Here is an 18,042-nt window from a genome sequence, read left to right as displayed (position 1 = left end):
TGGGCTGGTTTAATCTCTTGTGCCAACACTGGGCCAGCCCCAAAAGGCAAATCTGCGCCTTCTTTGTTGGGCTCATTTCTCCTGCAAAAACCTCATAGAGCCTCCCTCTCCCTGGGGATCAGGTTTAACTTAGTCACCTATGATCCTGGGACAGATCCCTCTGAAAGAAAGTGTTTAGATACCGGGCTGGTTCAGCTGGACATTGAAGCCTTATGCATTTTAGAAGGAAAGTGTCAACCTGGTGATTTACCTTAAACAATCCTCACTTGACATAATTATGTACCCGAGGAAATATTTTAATATCTGGAACAGCTGGGTCACTGACACGTGAGGGTGCGCTGCCAGAAACCGAGGAAGAAAAGCAGTGCACCTGCATGCTCTTCTGGTTTGCTTTGCTTCTGCTCTGTCATTGGGGTCTGAGTCGAAGTGACTCCTGTGGATCTTTCTTGGTCATTGTGTCCAAGGCTGCAAACTGCATTCAAACAGTAGTGCTGTAGGCAGCCTGAAAGGAAAGCCGTGTGCTTTTTACTCCAAAATAACGCCTGGGCTCCTGGCTGGTCTCCAGCTGGCTTGCGGTACAGGCAGGGTGCCCTGTCACCACTGGATGCACACAGCTTGTCATGTGGGCATCGTTTCCCTGCTTGCTGAGGAGATGACTAGAAGCAGCTAAAGCTGCATTTAATTGTTTAAGCTGTTTTATACTTGGAGCAAAACTATGTGGAAACACACCCCACATCTTTCCTGCAGACTTATGCTTTTGTAATCTGCCTAATGATTGTGAAATTACTTAGGGGTAACACCTGAAATTCTGTTGATACCCCATACTAGCTGCATGGAAGACATTAAGTTATTTATTTTGTGAGACACACAGCAGCGATTTAACCCGAGGCTGCCCTATGCTGCGACTACTTGTCCATTGCAAACATGCTGCGGTGTAAATAGCTGTTCGTACAGGTGAAGAAGGCTCGCAGCCCAAACGGTCACATGTAATTAAGATTGCTGTGCAGAGCCTGCCCTTTGGGTTTGCTCTCACTCCTCCAGTGCCTATGCTGCTGTCGCTGTTTCTGAGTTTCTACTGCCAAGTAAAGTTTAGCACAGGTGCCAAATGAAACTAAGTGGGTTTAAATTGGAAACACACATTTTTGTCATCGCTAGTTATTACAATACGTGCCAATGAAAATTGTACTTTTGCTGGAACTACAGGTGAAATCTAAAAGGTCATACACAATATTGAGCTGAGAAAAATGTCATGCTTTAAACAATGCCGTGAAGATCATAAAACCAGATGAAGGGCTGTGTTGTTTTTCTCTGATCAAAAAAGATTTAAAGTCATGATTTAGACATGTCAGTCTTGCTGATGTTTGACAATGTTAGGTGAATTCCTGGTAAAAGCGATTGTTCTGCCAAATGATTTTGGGGAAAGAAAAATTGCAGCCTGACAAAAGCAGAAATTAAAAGCAACTTTTGTGAAACCAAGTCAAAATACAACAGATTTGCTCAAATTGGTTACAATACAAAATCTCCAATACATTTTTGTTCCATAGATATAATTTTAAGGAACCTAAACCTAGAAAAATCACCACTGAACTGAGAACTCTGTTTGGCCTTCAGGGCCCTACCTGTGCCTTGATTCATAATTTATACTCTGGCTTTTCAATGTGGAAGAGGTCTTCACACCTCGTGGCATGCATTATAGATGGAGGAGTTTAGGTTAAACATGCTTTTGCTGTGAGGCATAGGGTATCGCCCGCTCTCCACATCAAATTTGTGTGTGCAATTTAAACAAGACCTTACTCTGCTCCCAATAAATACACACCAGATGTATCTCTCATAAATGTTAGGTTTCGCAGCATCTTGACACATGCCAGTAGTTTGAAGCCTGTGTATGCTTCAGGGGGGCGTGAAAGCCCCAGCCATTCATTCAACTGTGACGTTTCACAACAGGCAAAATTTTAGTGTTTTCAGTTACTCACTGTTTGACTTTATCGACTTAAGTCTAACCTGATGCTCTTTTTCTGAATTGTTTTCAGAGGTGTCAGTTTTCTTTAGCTGAGAGGTGACTGCATAGCACAGGAAGAGGAACTTGGCCAAACCCCTCTGATCCGGGATTCCTGACGTTATGTGACATTACACGTGTAAGGTTTGTCCTGCAGGAAGACTTGCAGGAGACTTGGGGCTTATGTTAAATAAAACATAGTTCAGAAATGTTTGGCTGGGAAAAAGAATTAGCTGTCTCTTATCTGGAGACAAGCTGTCTGCTGCAGGCCTTTATTTATTATGGCCATTTAAAAAAGTGTACCAACTATGTTTTTTTATTTAATACCATAATTGCTGTTTATTATCAGTTAGCATCTGTTTGAAAAATAATCCCTACCCAGACTTCAGACACAATGACAACAAATTGTAGCTTTGGTCCTCATTGACCAGAAAACTGGAAGGGCCAGTTGATTTCTTGCTTCCTCAAGGGCCAGGAGGCATGAGTTTTGGAGACCTCGTAAGGGAGAGGATTCCCCATCTGAGACCCCTCTGCCGAGAGTGGCCAGATGTGGCTGGAAAGCTAGCACAGCATCATAGCTCTAAGTCGTATACTATCAAGGTTTCGAATTTCAGTTGTACTGAACAGGAAAGATAATATTTTGTTGAAACAAATAAGAATTCTTAAGCTTTCTTATGTCGTAGTGAAACAAATTCTTGGTGGTGGTTTTCATCTTGTAGAGAACACAGTCAAGCGATGTTTTCTATTTAAAACCCACAAGGTCAGATCGTGTTCATCACTGTTAATTACTTGGGAGAGCAAGGTCTTACAGCATCCAGTTACCAAAATAACGGCAAAGCATGAGTTTCATGGGTTTTGAGATGTTCCTCAGAGTCAGGCTTAAGAGGTACTACTGATTTAATCAGTGAAATAGACTTCCCCAGAGGTCCCCTTGAGGCACTTGGAGTCAGCCATTGGGGCAGGGTTGGGCACTGCTCAAAGAAGGCATGTCAAAGTGAGGGAACAGTGTTTCGTTTGTCCTAAATCTGACTTACCTGGTGGTGTCCTGGGGAATGCAGCCACAGCAAGCTGGGTTGCAGCGCAAGTGCAAGCACCAGTATAGCTGAATTCCTCCAAGGGTACCCTTTCAGTTACAACTAGCTGATGCCTTTGGGACAACAGGACTCTTGGTTTCTGAGGTTATTTATCTTTATTGAAAAGTAACAGAGAAACTGTTGAGGTGAGCATAAAGCCCCCTTGTGAAAGTGGGACTTACATTAAGAGAAGAAAATTCTTGCTGCTCTGCCATTTTTCTGCCTGCACTTGTCCACAGTGCTGAACAGACAGTAGTTATTTAAAAAAAAGAACAGAGCATGAGATTCTCAGCTTGTATAAAATTAGCTCCAGTGAAGCTGTATTGATTCATGCCACCTTGGGACCTGGTGCAAAACACCTCCCTTTGATAAGCACAGTGCAATCAGTCGGGGTGGGTGTTGTCAGAGGATGGTGCAGGTTGCAATGCTGAGGCTGGCAGCCCCAGATCATAACACAAAGCGCGTTCATCTCATTTCTAAGTATGGAAAATGTTTCTGCATACTTGGTTCCAAAAGCCAAATTTGACTTTTTAAACTGCAAATATAGTTCTAGCCTGGGGATAATTTCCTTTGTAAATGCATGATGAAATAATCCCATAAAGCAAAAAGAAAAGTTGCATGTGGCTCAATATAATCCTTATTTATTGGTCATTTTGAACCTGTACACAGCAAAATAATAATATGAATACACCATCTAAGCTATAAACATACTATGTATGTACAGAGAAGGAATGGTTAATTTTACATAAGATGGAGAAGGCACATAATGCAGTCGTACGCTATGATCATTTTGAGCTGGCCGAATTCCAGCTGCAATATTTGTATTCTGCTTAGTGTAAAAATTCCTGCGACTCTGAAGGTACTATTTCACAGGCTGGATGTCACCTATTTCCAAGGGAAAAGGGAATGGACTGTGAAAGGGGAGTAAGTCGCTTCATCCTTCCCCTGCTTCTGAGTATCTTCAGAGGGATATGGTGCAGAGCGTATCATGTGCTCTAACTTAGCACCTTCTCTTTCTTTGTAGGAGGCTGTTAGACATGAAGAGAAAGTTTAAATGTGTAAGGTCTGGGAATATATTGTGCATTTGTTTCTTTAATATCTAGGTTGCAAGTGATCATGAATAAATTATTTTGCTTTCAGCTTTTGAGTCAAATAGTGAGATAGATTAAATTTTGAAATTTTGAAATATTTTCTGTTTTCTGAGTGGAGGTACCTCCATATTAGTGGAGGTTATCAGTGCTTTTTGGGAAACCAGTAGACAGTCTTGATTTTTTTTCCTTATAGCAGCACAAATGCTCTCCGCAACTCTTAGACATGATTACTCTTCCCTGAATGCCTGTGCTTCTATACGCATTTAGTTATACCCCTAGGCTGAGATGCAGTAAATAGCTTGACATCTGCTATATCAGCCTTAATCTGTAGTTTAAATTTCATCAAAGATGGTATTAGACACTCTTTATAACGTGTTCTGTTTTGTTTTAACTGTTGTTCCCTGGTTGAGATATGGCCCGGAAGGGTCAGTCTTCCGAACCATGTGTTTTACGGTTACTATAGCATGTTAATATAGTGATGGCTTTGGGACTGTTTGTGCTTCTCCAGGCTGCTTTTGAGCTTTTCCAGCTGCAGCATCTGCCTTCCTGCCTTCTTTGGATGTTGCTTTGTTAATTCAGCTTTTCAGAAAGTATATTTAGAACTGACATTTGTGCCTTTTGGGCCTTTTCTTGTTTGTTTCTTGTAAGATTGTAAATAGAGTTTTGAATATTTACATTTTAATTCCTATTTGCAATAAAACATGCTCCCTCTAAGTTAGCCTACACAGATCTGCTTCGGTAAGTAATTCTTGTTCCTGACTCACTATCATCCTCCCTCCCTTTCCTATGGCCTCACTGCTGTGAAAGCCCAGCTTCACCATTGCTGCGATCCAGTTTTTGCCTCCACCTTCCTCAAGTGCCATCCGCTTTCATTTCCTTTTCTTCTCTCACTTTTGCGTGAATTTTCACCACTGTTATTTTTATCATTTCCTCTCCACTGAGACTGACAGCAATCACTTATGGCTTACTCTAATCTTAGTTGAAAGGTTTTTTTCCTCTGCCTTCTGTCTCCTTGACTTACCTTCTACAAACCACAGTCATATTTCACTGTGAGATTTTTCCCTTTCTTGTGCTTTTAGGGTTGTCTTTTTAATTCCTTAGGAGCATATTTCTCCAGAGCTCTCTTTGGTATGCATGAAAACTCTTCAGTCTTTCATCTTCTCTGCTCGTCCTTCCTCTGTATGCATTCCTGGGTGTCTTGCTCAGCCCTATAGATCCTCTGTGTGGCAACACTTTCTCAAATATTTTATTACCTCTATACAAACTGTTTTTCTACTGTCTCCAAAATTTCATCCAGAAAGTCAAACCACTGAGCAGTATTACTTTCCAGCCACTTCCTTATTCTTGCTCTATCTTTCACTGAGAACAATAAGGCTTTCCTTCAAGTCAGTTCTCCATGCAAACTGCCTCCATCTTCAGCTGCTTTCTCTCTTTGGTCCTTTTTCTTTGAATCATAAAATAATTTAGTCTGGAAGCGACCTGCTGAGGTCATCTAGTCCAACCTCCTGCTCAAAGAAGTGCAAACTTCGAAGTTAGATCTTCATTATAACAATCCTTCTGGATTGACTTAATCTGTGTTTTTCTTTCTCCATATCTGCAATTAGCTGAGATTTCTATCAATTTTATTTCTCTTTGCAGCTCATACAGCCGTTTTCATTGACCAGAAATCCAAGAACGCAAAGCAGGTGTGTGGAAACATCTTCCTTGCATCTGCTTTGCTAGTCAATGCTGCTTCTGCTACTTGTGCCTAGTTGGTGTTTCTAGACTCCCCCTGGCCCTTCCCAGCCTGCAGCCTCTTCTTGTCTTATTTACTGCTTGCCCTCTTGTTCCCACAGGCTTGTGTGTCTTTTCCTGCTTTGCCATCCCTGTCTAGGAAGCAGCCTTGTCCTTGGGTCTCCCGCAGCTTTTTCTGGGTGAGGCTGAAGTGATGTGTGAGAGAATCTGCCCAAATCACTCCTGCTTCAGTTGTGGTCTCTCATCCTCACACGCTGCTCTTTGCTGTCTTGTTTGCTGAGCGGTATCTACCTCAAACTGTATGTTCTTTGAGCCGATTTATTCTTTTTTCAGATATTTATCTAAAAATTATAATGCCTAACAAACTTTACAGTATTTTTTATTATGCCTTAGAACTGTCTCATAGGGCAAATGCCGGGCTGAACCAAGAGTTTCAGTTGGAAGCTATTACATCTGTTATAACATAACACCATGATTTGAAAAGATCTTCCCTGAATCTCTGCTATCTCTTATCTGCCATCACATTTTTGGTAACTTATTTTTCCGTTCTTTCCTTAGTTGCCATTTGAACTCTCTTGATTTAAACTGCATCTGTACAGCAATGATTGCATTCAAAATGATAAGCTTTAGTAGTAAAGCTGTAAATTAGGCTAGAACAAATTATTTTGTGCATTTTCACTGTGACTATATTCTGCTCCTTTAACTTGGCTTGAGTCCTACCATCCGCTCGCATTTTCTGTAGTGTGTTGTTTTGAAAGATATCTGTGAGGACTGCAAAAAAATCCAGAATGTGCTTACTATCACAGTTATTGCTAATCTTCTAATACAAAAGTAAATGGCAGTGACATTGATTTTCAGTAACCCCTTAAGGGGTTAATTCAAAATGAATTATGAATTGATCATTAATTAAAAAGATGAGTTAAACTCCTGGATGCTGAGTGTGCGTCCTCTATTATGCAACTCCTGGAACAACCATCTGGGATTTGATGCGCTTATCTGGGACGTTTCACAATTGAAGGAACATATAAGCTGAACTGCAGGAAGAAAGAAATGCCATCATGGATCCAACATGACATCCGTTGCCTCTTTATTGTGGGTTCCGTTTTTGTGGGAGCAATGCTCATGCTTTAATTTCTTGACTACATGTGAAAATTAACTGGATGAGCTACTGCTAAAATTTCCCCCTACAGTTCAAAACCCCCTTGACCTGGGTGTATTTTTTGCACATCTTTTCCTACTCAAAGAATGATCATTAAATCTCTTGAAGATTTTCAGATGTCTATTTCATTACGAGATCTCTTCCGTTACATTGCGTAACAAATGTTATTCCATTATATTTTATGTGTTTCTTTCTTTTTCAACAAACAGTTGCAATCCTTTGCTGCTGAGGTTTACAAGGTAGTTAAACAGGATTATCCCTGTTTTAAAAGAGGAAAACTGAGGCATAAAAATTTATTTGCCCATGATCGTATGAGAAGGCAGAGCTCCAGAAGCACCAAGTCTGTCATCGTAATTATTTCCAAGCCAGTGCTCTACATGTAGGCCACTTCTGCCTCTTTCCTGGTATTTTCCATGAGCTTTGGGAAACATTTTTGGGCATGAATTTTTGGCAGCCAATATATGTTTGCAATGTGAGAAGCAAAAGTTTTCTAAACAGTACCACCAGGTACTGTAATAAGAAAATGGCAGTAGTGTGGATGCACAGAATTTGTTAAGGATGTTTAGATTCAATGTCTCCTAAGAGGTTGGATTGTGCCCATTGGATATTTTAGGACAGTCTTTTACAGTCAGAGAAGTATGTGCTTTTGCAGAAACTGAAATTCTTTTCAGTAGAAGGTGGAGACACAGCAGGTAAAATAAGAGAACTGGAGGAAAGAAAGCCAATTAAACTTGAAGCATTCGTTTCGGAGGGTTTTTGCACAGCTTCCCTTTAATTCCCGATTAACAGATGAAAATAGATATTCTGAGACACACCTCTAGTACTAAACCCTTTGATAACAGAATTATAATGTCTTTATTGTACAGGCTTATTTGATTTGTCTGCATCACCTTCTGCAGCAGTGATTGCTAGGCGGTCAAAAGAAAAACAAGAAGCTCTTATCTGTGTTACATCTGAGAGAGGCACTTACATGTATCTCAGGAGCCATTACTGTCTGTAATGCCTATTGCTGATCACCAAGGCTGGCGTTTCCAGTGCAAATAAAAGTTGTCCTTGGACAGGTTGGTCCAAAACCATGATATATGGCATTGTTTCACTTAACTACTATGAGAATTTTAATGTTATTGAACTTAAAAGAAAAAAATATTGAAAATCCAAAGTCATTGTAATCTTTATAGTGAGTATTCCTGGAATCAGAACGAAAACGAACACTTCTAACATATGTACACTGTCCCCTTTCAGCCATCTTGCAGGATGGAGGGGTGCTTTCTTCTAAATCAGTCTTTCCATCGGTGGCGGCTGCACCATGTTCCACATCTCTACCCGGGATCCGTCCTTCTCCTGCCGGCTGGGGCTGTAGGTCCCTTGAGTTGCCCGTTTATTGGCAGCGATGACTGAAACCACAACTGCCAAGAAGAGGATCAATAACAAGGCCAGCGTTACTGAGCCAATGGAGGTGAATATGTTCGAGATCAAGTCAGTTGTCAACTGGAAGGATTGAAATAATTGCAATATAATTTACGTCAAGAGAATACCGAGACACACTTGAGCTACCATGGAAGGAAAACAAAAACCATTCTGTGAATAGTGCTTTGCATAGATGAGCTACTGCTGAAGCACTGTTTATTGGTACAGAAGTACCTTAGCCCCTCCAGATTTTGTTCTTTGGACTCTTCAGAAAATTACACACATGATGCTGGATATTTAATATACCAGACAGAGCTGGATGAATTTCATGTAATGACCCATTTCATTTGACAGCTTCCTTTCTGCTTGAAAATAACCTATGGGTTAATACGTTTGTGGGCTGTAGTAGTAATTCAGCAATTATTTGTTTAATCACTTTAATAATAATTCATTATACCTAGTTTGGTTGTGAACTCATTATTGCCAGTCTTTGCCACTGCAAGTTAAACATGAGCTACTTTGGCTGGATATTTATTCAGTCATATTTCTGTTTCTCTTGCTGGAGTCGTCAAATTTATGTTAATATTTGTCCTTACATATAGAAATTTTGCTTACTGCAAATATTTTTGTAAAATGTACTATTTCTACAGGCATTCCTGCCAGTAAACTTTTCTACCGGCATGTTTGCATGCAATAAGTGTATAAAGGCTGCACAAGAGTGCAAATGAAATCTATTCAGTGAGAAGTTAATCGGTTTATTTTCACAAATGTTTTAAAATATTCATCCAGCTCTTCTTCTACATCTAGGCTTTGTAGCTTCACCTACAGAAACACCACCAGTACAGTACAGGATGAAAGTAAAGATGCTCTGATTTTGTTTTCCTGTTTTCATGTGGCAGTGGGAAATGTGATCATGTCAGAAGGCACAGTGCACATAAACAAATCTGCCAGTTGAAAAGCTTTAGACCAGAGAAATATTATACTTGGTAGATGAATGTTTTATACACACCTACGTATGTGCTTTTATGTGTAAAAATAATGCTTATGGTGAGGTAAGCCAATGAAGTGATGTGGTTAGTGTGGAGAAGTGGTCACTACAGACAGAGTGACCCTAGCAGGAATTGAACTTCTGGGCAGATTCTGCCATCCATCATCTTTTGATTCGTATTATGAGTGACAGCTGAACTGCCACAAATGCATGCTAGAGGCTTTCAAATCCCAAAATATTTAGAAACAGAGAACAGCAGCTCAGAGCCTGTTTCCCAGCTAGATATGCATGTTACAGGATATTTTACTGACCTGCTTATTCGTCATTTCTAAGGAAGTGCAATTACAGTCCTGAGAACGATCACAATTTTGGATTCAGTGATGCATGTACTGTAAGTGGATGCTATTGCTGTGCGTACATTGCTTGGACTCACGCTGCTCAGATGCCTTTGCAGAAGAACGACAATGCCAGAGGGGAAATGTTAAAACAATCCTTCCTCTTTTTTTCTCTCTCCACCTCCATGCTGATGTAAAAGGTCCTACTATAACAATAAAAGCAAGTTTGTCTCAGGGATTCTCTCTAGGGGATGCATGACCGGCTAGGATATTTTCCTCTGTCCTTGATGGCTAAATATATGGTTCCTATGATTTTAAAAACATTTTTTCCAATAGAAATAATCTAGTGCAGGTGACAGTCCCTGTGACTCCAACCCTAAAAAAAGTGGCATGAAACATGTTGGTCTATTAAATTGTATTGGATTGAGAAGGTCATTTCATCTTTAGATGGTGTTACAGATATATTTGAGATCTTAGTTTTTCTCTGTACTGTGTTAGACTATATGACCCTTGTTCCTCCTGTCTCAGAGAGACCGCAAATTTCTAATGGAATTTTTATTTTCAGAAGCTTTCATTTTCATTGTCTGCTCTGGGAAACCAAGGGCCAAGAATAGTCTAAGTTAACTCTGATCCTAGGGCTGAAGCAATTCATTGCCATAGGCAAAGGGATGGTATTGCCTGGTCTCTGATACATGAAATTTCTGAACTTATTCTGCTATTTTCCAGTCCATACTCTTTCCATTCCTGTTGAAAGCATGTCTATATCTATGGAAACATTTTCATTTATATCCTTCAAATTAATTTTATTTGTTAAAGAAAAAAATTTTTGAAAGAAGTTGGGGAGAAAAAAACCCTGTAACTTGTTATAACGCAGTCACATATCTGAACCTCATTCTCAAGTTAAAATCATCATAACGAGGCTTCTTATCATTCTTCAATAGTTACTTATTACAGAAACCTTACCCATAGCACACCATAGCAATCCGCTATGTTTCTGTTTAATAACTGTTATTCATTCATTGGATTTCAACCAGTGACTTGAACTTGAAAAAACTACTGAAAATTGCCTGTGTTGGACAAACCACTTCCTCTTGAGTCAGTGTGTAAGAAAAGTTACCCCACTGATTAAAATCTAGAGAGCTGTGATTTTTACCATGATCAGATGCATAAGCTAACTTTATTTCTGTGATTATGTTGCTTCTATTTTCTAGATTCTGTGGATTAAAAAAAAAAAAACCAAACTACTTTTCAAGTGCTGTTCCCTGGTTTACTGGCCCACAGATCACTGCCCAAGTTTACAATATCGGTAGCCCCCCTAGCAGTAGCACTGAACTGATAACAAGAGTTGCCAGAAGGCTCTGCAGTCTAGTCCCATCAAAATCAACTGCTGCTTTAGTAATTAATGGCTGAACGGTTAATTTAGAAAATCAGCTGGCTGATCTGGGAAAAAAAATATCTGAAAACTTCTGTCCCCTGTTATCTCAGAGTCTGTTCATCACAGTATTTGGTGATGATGACAGACTGAAATAATTGTAACTGGGGATCCTGAAAAGAAAAAGGACTGAACAGCATTTTTAGAAAGAGAGTGCTGCTAAGACAGTGGAAAAAGGGGTTTTCTGTTACTGACCCTACTGTGTATTTTGCATAATGGTAGGAAGTGAACTTTAAAAAAGCAGTTTGAACGTAAAGGTCCCATATCACTCCTTCAGGCTTTTCTGGTAAGTCCTTGTCTGTTGCTTCCACCATAGGTGGATCTAGGCTATGAACCTCCTCGATGCTTCAAAGAGCAGAGCCCCCCTGACTGCTGTGGGACTGCTCATGCATGTAGCTGCATACGTCCGTGTTCAGGGCTGCTTAGCAGATCACCCACGGCTGCACGTCTGTGGGAGTCCTAAGGCGCCGCGTGGTGAGCAACGCACAGCTGACGTCTCCTTGATCAGACCACCACACTACAACATCACTTTCCAACTTCATATCACACAGGCTGCTATTCACTTCCCCACGTTAGCTTGTTGAGATCTGTGAATCAGCCACTTGTGAGATGGCCACTTGCTATGAATGTACAATTTTTTGGTGTGTTTATCACAAAGCTGTGGCAGAGTCCCACACAAGAGGTGTTCTGTGGCCTAAAGCTTCAAAAGCAGAAGGGAAAAGCTCTGGAAAGGACAAGGTGAGGCAAACTTCATTTTGTCCCAGCACAAACAAAAAAAGCCACAGGACAGCTGGAAATTCATGAAGAGAAACAAGTTACTGATTTTTTAATTTTTTTTGCTACAGAACTTTGTTGCCGGGGGAGCCGATGAGGCCCCCATACGCTGTTATCACCTTTCAGAAATAATTCTTGTTAATAAATACCACATGGTGATTACAGGTATTTCTGAATGTAACTTCAGCACTGCTTATGAATAACTAAATATATGTAGGGTAACTGAAGGAGGGATAATTTACTGACCAGGCAATAGCTTTGAGATTCTCATTACGCTTTGAACATGAAGCTTGACTGGGAGACATCCTGCGGGCTATTCTGACCTGAATTATCTTATAAGCCTGTATAAAAGGTAGCCAGTCACAGTGCAGTTGTGACTGCCCCTAATATACCATAGCTGTCAGTAAAAGCTGTATCCTTAATGGTAACGGATGCTGATGGCAAGATGATGCCATGTGCCATGGTAATACCAACACAAGGAAGTCTGCTAACATTAGAAGGCCAATATGCTTCTTGCTAAGATATTTTATGTAGTATGTTCTCTTTATATGTCTTTTGATGTCAGCTGGAGGAAGACAAATTTATTTTGGCAAAATTAAAAAAAAAAAGGAAGAAGAGATTCTTGGATTTAGTTTTCATGTGAATAACTTCATCTGCAAAGACAAAGACAGGAGGAAATGCAGAAAAAAAATCTTATTTTGTCTTTTTTTTAAGAAAAACAAAGTCTGAGCTTTTCACTGTTTCATTTCAAAGCTGATTAATTTTTTAGTTTTTTCAAATTATTAAATAAAAATTATTTAGGATGTTTAGATTAGACAAATCATAGATAGAGTAAAAATTCATTGTAAGACTGGTTTTGCTTCTGATTTGGTTATTGAAAGAGATTGATTGTTCAGCCTTGGTTCCTTGACTTGGTTTGTAGATTAACAGTTTGGATAAGGATGGCCAAGTTCACAAGTCAAAGCTCAGTAGCATTTATCAATCCAGTATATGAATGCTTATCTTTAAACAAGCCGTCTTCCAAATGGGTATTTTATAAGAGGGGAATATTAGGGATTTGCTATATATGAACATTTCCATGTGTGCCGAATGTCAAAGGTGAGTGGAATAGCATAAGGGAGCCGGTAAAATACACAGGGCCTCTTCCTCTTGTGTGTTTTACATCAGCATGACTTATCTGATCTAATCCTGCTTTATGTCAATACGGGGGATGAGAATTATGGCCGCAAACACCAAGGGCTGAGCCAGATCAGGGAGAGAGAAGAGCGAGCTGTAGGTGTGAGAGAAGTAGCATGAGCTTCCTTGGGATGCTGCTACCTGGGCACGAGCTCTGGGCCAAGGGTATGTGTCTTTGGGATGTGAAAGGCATAATTTGCTCTGAAAGCAGAAGCATGCCTCTGTTGTTGGGCACTAAGAATTAATCAGCCTTCATTTCAGCACTTGCATAGAAATGTGCCTGATTCTGGATGCTTCCCAAGTCAGAGACATCAACACAAGCTTTAAAACACAGGGATTGCCAAACCTAGGAGAATTCCCTTCTCCAACACATGCAGAGCTTTCTGGGAATTCTGCAGCTGCTCACGTGTGCTGGAGTTTTCACCAGCGAAGTCTCCATCTCCTGAGTCCTGACACCACTCAAGAGGTTATCACTTCATTCATGGTAAGAACATCTGATCCGTGCCATCTAGATTTATTGCCCCCAAATCAAAACCATTTGCTATAGTAAAGAGGGACAATTAGCTTGAGTGGTCCTAATCCATGGCAGAATTACTTTGAAAAGTTTGGGAGCATATAGGGATAATAGTGAGGCACTGAAGCAAAGCCATTAACTTGATTAAAAAGCCCATAGATATGCAGAGTTTATTTCACTGAGGATTTACAACCAGAATTTTTTTCTCTTAAATGCTGAATTCAAGTAAGAATCTCAGCAGTTCAAGAAGAAATCGGTCAGTCATACACAAATCTGTTATAATGAGATGCATTGATAACCCCAGCTTGTGGGACTATAGCTCATTTTCAACAGCAGTAAAGTGGCCATAAATCTATGGATTGGCTTTGTTCCACCATAAGTACCTTAAATGTGCGCCGTATGAAGTCCCGTTTCCATGATTTTTTTTTTTCACCTTCACAAGCATTAGTACCTATTGCTCTCCCTCCCATCAGCTGCTCTGCATGTGCTGAACACCAGCCAGTGGGTCCCAAGAGCTACGTTGGCCTAGTTGTTGTGCTGCTGTGTTGAACCAATAATCCATTTTGGACTCATTTAAAGAAAGCAGATCGATGTCCATCTGAGCCAAACACTGCACAGGCCACTGGAAATGGCAAACAATTTTTAGAATTCTGTACACATCTATTTCCTTTAACTGCTTTATCCTCTTTATGCATTTTTCTGGTTTCCTTCTTCATGCTGTTGTCCATGTGGGCAGTCATCTGTGCTGAGTGTGCCTATACAGTTATCATTCAGGCACTTGAATAATTTATTCCTTTCTACTTTGGTACCTGTGGCAACAAAGGAGGCAGCGCTTAGCGTCTGTGGCACACCTTAGATGATTTTCCAGTGTTTATCACTAGTGAGGCCACCAACTCCTTTTCCTTCTGCACACCTTATATCTCTTCAGTTTATCTTGCGGGCCTCAAAAGTGCATTTTCTGTGGCAGCAACATTGAACAGCTCTTCTCCTTGCCTCTGTGTGTGAAGGAAGTCATTGCTGAAAGGTGCAGTATTTTCTATATTTTAAGCCTGGTGCATAACAAGCTTCAGGATTATCTGGTAAGAAAAGCATTTGAATTCTCTGAAACTAAGAAGCAGAAATCAAGAGAAAAAACTGACCTAGACAGACTGCTGCAGGGTTTCTATCTAGTTTTTCTTCCTTAACAAATAAGAACAAGGCTGGTTTGTAGAATGAGTCGAGTCAGACTTGGAGCCTCAAATACCTGATGAAGATCTCTGTGGCCTAAAGATGTGACTGCTCGCCCCTGCAATCAGCCAGCCCATAGCTCCAGTTCAGGCTAGCCTGTAGTTGCCACGTATTGGTTCTTGTGCTGGTCAGAGGTAGCTTTGCCTTCCGTGTGCCAGGTTACACCCCAAGGTAAGCGTGACTGGTTTTCTCACCACATCTTGGGAACTTCTTTCTCTGATACCATGTCATCTAGGACGAGACTACCCTGTTGTCCCTCATCTATCTCTGTAGTCCTCTGAAAAGGTATCTACACTACATACAGAGTTGTAGATAGTCTTGAATTTTTGTCATTTCCATTGCTGTTTCTGCCATCAGCTTCTGAGTTGTTTTCCTGATATCTGCAGGAAAAGACAGACCCCATTGCTGGATGGCCTGAATGAGACCTCTATGGACATTGCTGAAGACAAAACTTAGGTGACTACATCTGATGTGTGCAGAAGATCCACTGTATAATGTATATATAGGCAGCTCACCTTGAAGAAGAATGTAAGTAATCTGTTTTTTATTTCTGTATTTTCTGGTGGATGTTATTGTCTGAATATTTTCTTAAAATGTCTCTGAAGAAATTTCATTCACTACCACCTCTAACTAGTGCACGTTCATCTATAAAATGTAGCTTGAATAGTTCATCTTAGTTGAAATATGACAGTTGGAATGAATTCCTTCCTGGAAAATGTCAACTTTTACTTGTCTGACAATTCTTGAAATCAAAGTGGAAATGCAGAGAGAAAATTAGTGTTAGCAGCTATAATGATAAATTGATCATCTGGACTGACCAGTTATATATCGGAAAAATGCAATCTTTTTTATCAAGGAAGAGTTACATCTGTGGTGTCCTATGAGAAAATGAGGAAGATGGAGATGATTGAAGTCTAGGATTTAGCTGGGCTTGCAAAGGAAAGTGCCTCATTAAGAAATGCTGACAGCCTCCCTTCTGACACGTGAAGTCACACTGTTGTGACACTATAGAAGTTGACAAGGAAGTTTGTTCTAATGATAATGGAGCAAGATATTGGAGATGGAGCTCTCTAAAGTGTTGCAACTAAATTGTAAAGCAAACTTCAGTTAAACAAGGGTGTGATTCGCATTAGTCTTTATTTTCCAGTAAGATCAGCGTAGATGGACCTTCTCTCCCCACATTAGGCTGCAGGACCACTCCTGGATCACATGGAAACACTTGCTGCGTTTAAGTCAAAACAATTTTCCCCCTCCTTAATGCTAGTACTTGCCGTAATGTTTGTCTCAGGTAGCCTTCTGTTTACAATATTAGCTTTTTGGATGTAGATTTTCAGACTCACAAACTCACTTTTTTGAATTAATCTCTAAAGAACAGGCTCCATACAGTAACTACAATTTCTTTAACTACTTGTAGTATTGATGTCTGACTTATATAACTCTTTAATGGAGGAGGTCCAGCCATGAAAACAGTGGTGTTTAGTAAGTCCAGGATGGTCTGTCTTAGGCAGAAGAAATATTTCTGGTCTTGGCCACTGTACTTTACGTGAGCTCAGCCATGGACCCAACAAAGCCAGAATTACATAAGTAGCCCCTTAAAATCTCCATCCAATATTTTGCTGGATCAGTATCTCACAGGACAGAGTATTAAATGCCTTTTTGCTCAGACAGCGGAGTGTTGGTTATACACAGAGAAGTGATTTGGCTGGCAGTTTGGGAGGTAAGCTCTCATTAAGCTGTGGGCTTTGAGAAGACTCCTTGATAGCATTTCTGCAGCAACTGCCAGTGCTAATTTTGTAAGTGTGCTCCAGATCTTTTTAAGATCATCTTAGTGGTACAGCACAGATTAAATGTGCAGCTCCGATGTGTTGTTATGAGATGCCTTTTAAAATTCTATCGACAGCCTCTGGTGTAGGAACTTCACCATCTGCTGCAATCTGACAGGATAAGACGGAAAATCTATAGCTGGTGCAAATCCAGGCAAACCATGCTGAGGAGGAGTTTGTCCCATAGCTGCTAAATTGCAGACTAGACAAATGTTTTAGTAAAGGTGTCAGTCTCTGGGGTGTAACATCCCTTTCCAGTTAGAGGAATGCTTTGGGATAGCATATAGGATTATTTTTGTACATGGGTAGCAGCACAGTGTTTCAGGGGGTGCTTCTCCATAGGGCATAACTGCATTACAGCTTCGAGACAGCAGACTCTATAGGAATAAATCTTGGTGGTGGATAAAAGCCTTAGCAGGCAAGCATCTTGTAGGACAGAATGGATGATATTTAAAATCAAAAAAACTGTCACTGAAACCACCAACTTTCTGTCATTGCCCTGCACGTAGCTGGGTTGAGTTTACTGCATCCCTATAGATCCACAGTAGAAACTACTCCTGAAGAGGAAGAACACACAGTAGTGGCCTTTTGAGGAAGTCTGCTCCTGTTGTCATGGGAGAGAGAAGTGAGCAGGAAGGGGTCAGTAGGTTAAACCCAAAAGAAGGAGAAGAATAGGAAAAGATGCTACAGCGCTGAAGATGAGGGTAGGACAGCTCCTGAGGAAAAGAGGTGAAGACAGATTCAGTAGGCAGAGAGAAATAGAATCGTGAGTAAGAAGAATGAATTTCAAAACCGCTTTCTTCATTAATTGCATAGGCATTGAGCAGATCAGCATGTGAAGGATGATGTTGTTATATTCAAGTTGGGGCTGATGCGAGTGACAGTATTTGGATAAGAGAACAGGGCAGGAAGTAATAGCGTAGGCTACCGGCAGCTATGCCAAGGGTGAAACTAACTCATTTCTAATGCAAACTTTTGATTTTCTGATTTTTGCACATATACTCTCTCTCTTTTGCTCTCTGAATCTAGATTCCGATCTTTTCTGTATAAGGGGAAAAGTATGAGGATTATTGCCGAGGTATTCACAATCTGAAAGCGCAAAGCTTTTTTAAGTGAATACCTGCATGTTGTTTCTCCTCACTAATATGTGTCCATGTGCATTGTTTTCACTCAGTGTGATTTGCATGTGCATTATCAATTTTGCTTTACTTTAATAGAGTTGCAAAATGTGAATTGTGGGCATAGAACTGGTTACTCAAAACTCCACTTTCCAGTACACACCAGTTGAGGTTAGAGATCTCTTCTTTACTTAG

At 40.4% G+C, this 18,042-nt stretch overlaps 1 protein-coding gene across 1 annotated transcript in view; it reads right to left on the bottom strand.

Moving 5' to 3' along the window:
• Positions 1–7,863: 7,863 nt before the first annotated feature.
• CRB1 (crumbs cell polarity complex component 1) overlaps positions 7,864–18,042 on the bottom strand; it is a 109,221-nt gene continuing 99,042 nt past the window's right edge. The window contains exon 13 of the mRNA XM_064455774.1: positions 7,864–8,541. Within this exon, the coding sequence (XP_064311844.1) occupies positions 8,326–8,541 (216 nt within the window). The 3' untranslated portion in view covers positions 7,864–8,325. The remainder of the gene's footprint in view (positions 8,542–18,042) is intronic.

Source organism: Phalacrocorax carbo, chromosome 6, assembly GCF_963921805.1.
Source record: "Phalacrocorax carbo chromosome 6, bPhaCar2.1, whole genome shotgun sequence".
Taxonomy (NCBI): Eukaryota; Metazoa; Chordata; class Aves; order Suliformes; family Phalacrocoracidae; genus Phalacrocorax; species Phalacrocorax carbo.
The sequence above is the reverse complement of the archived record's forward strand: the minus strand, read 5'-3'. Positions and strand labels throughout refer to the sequence as shown.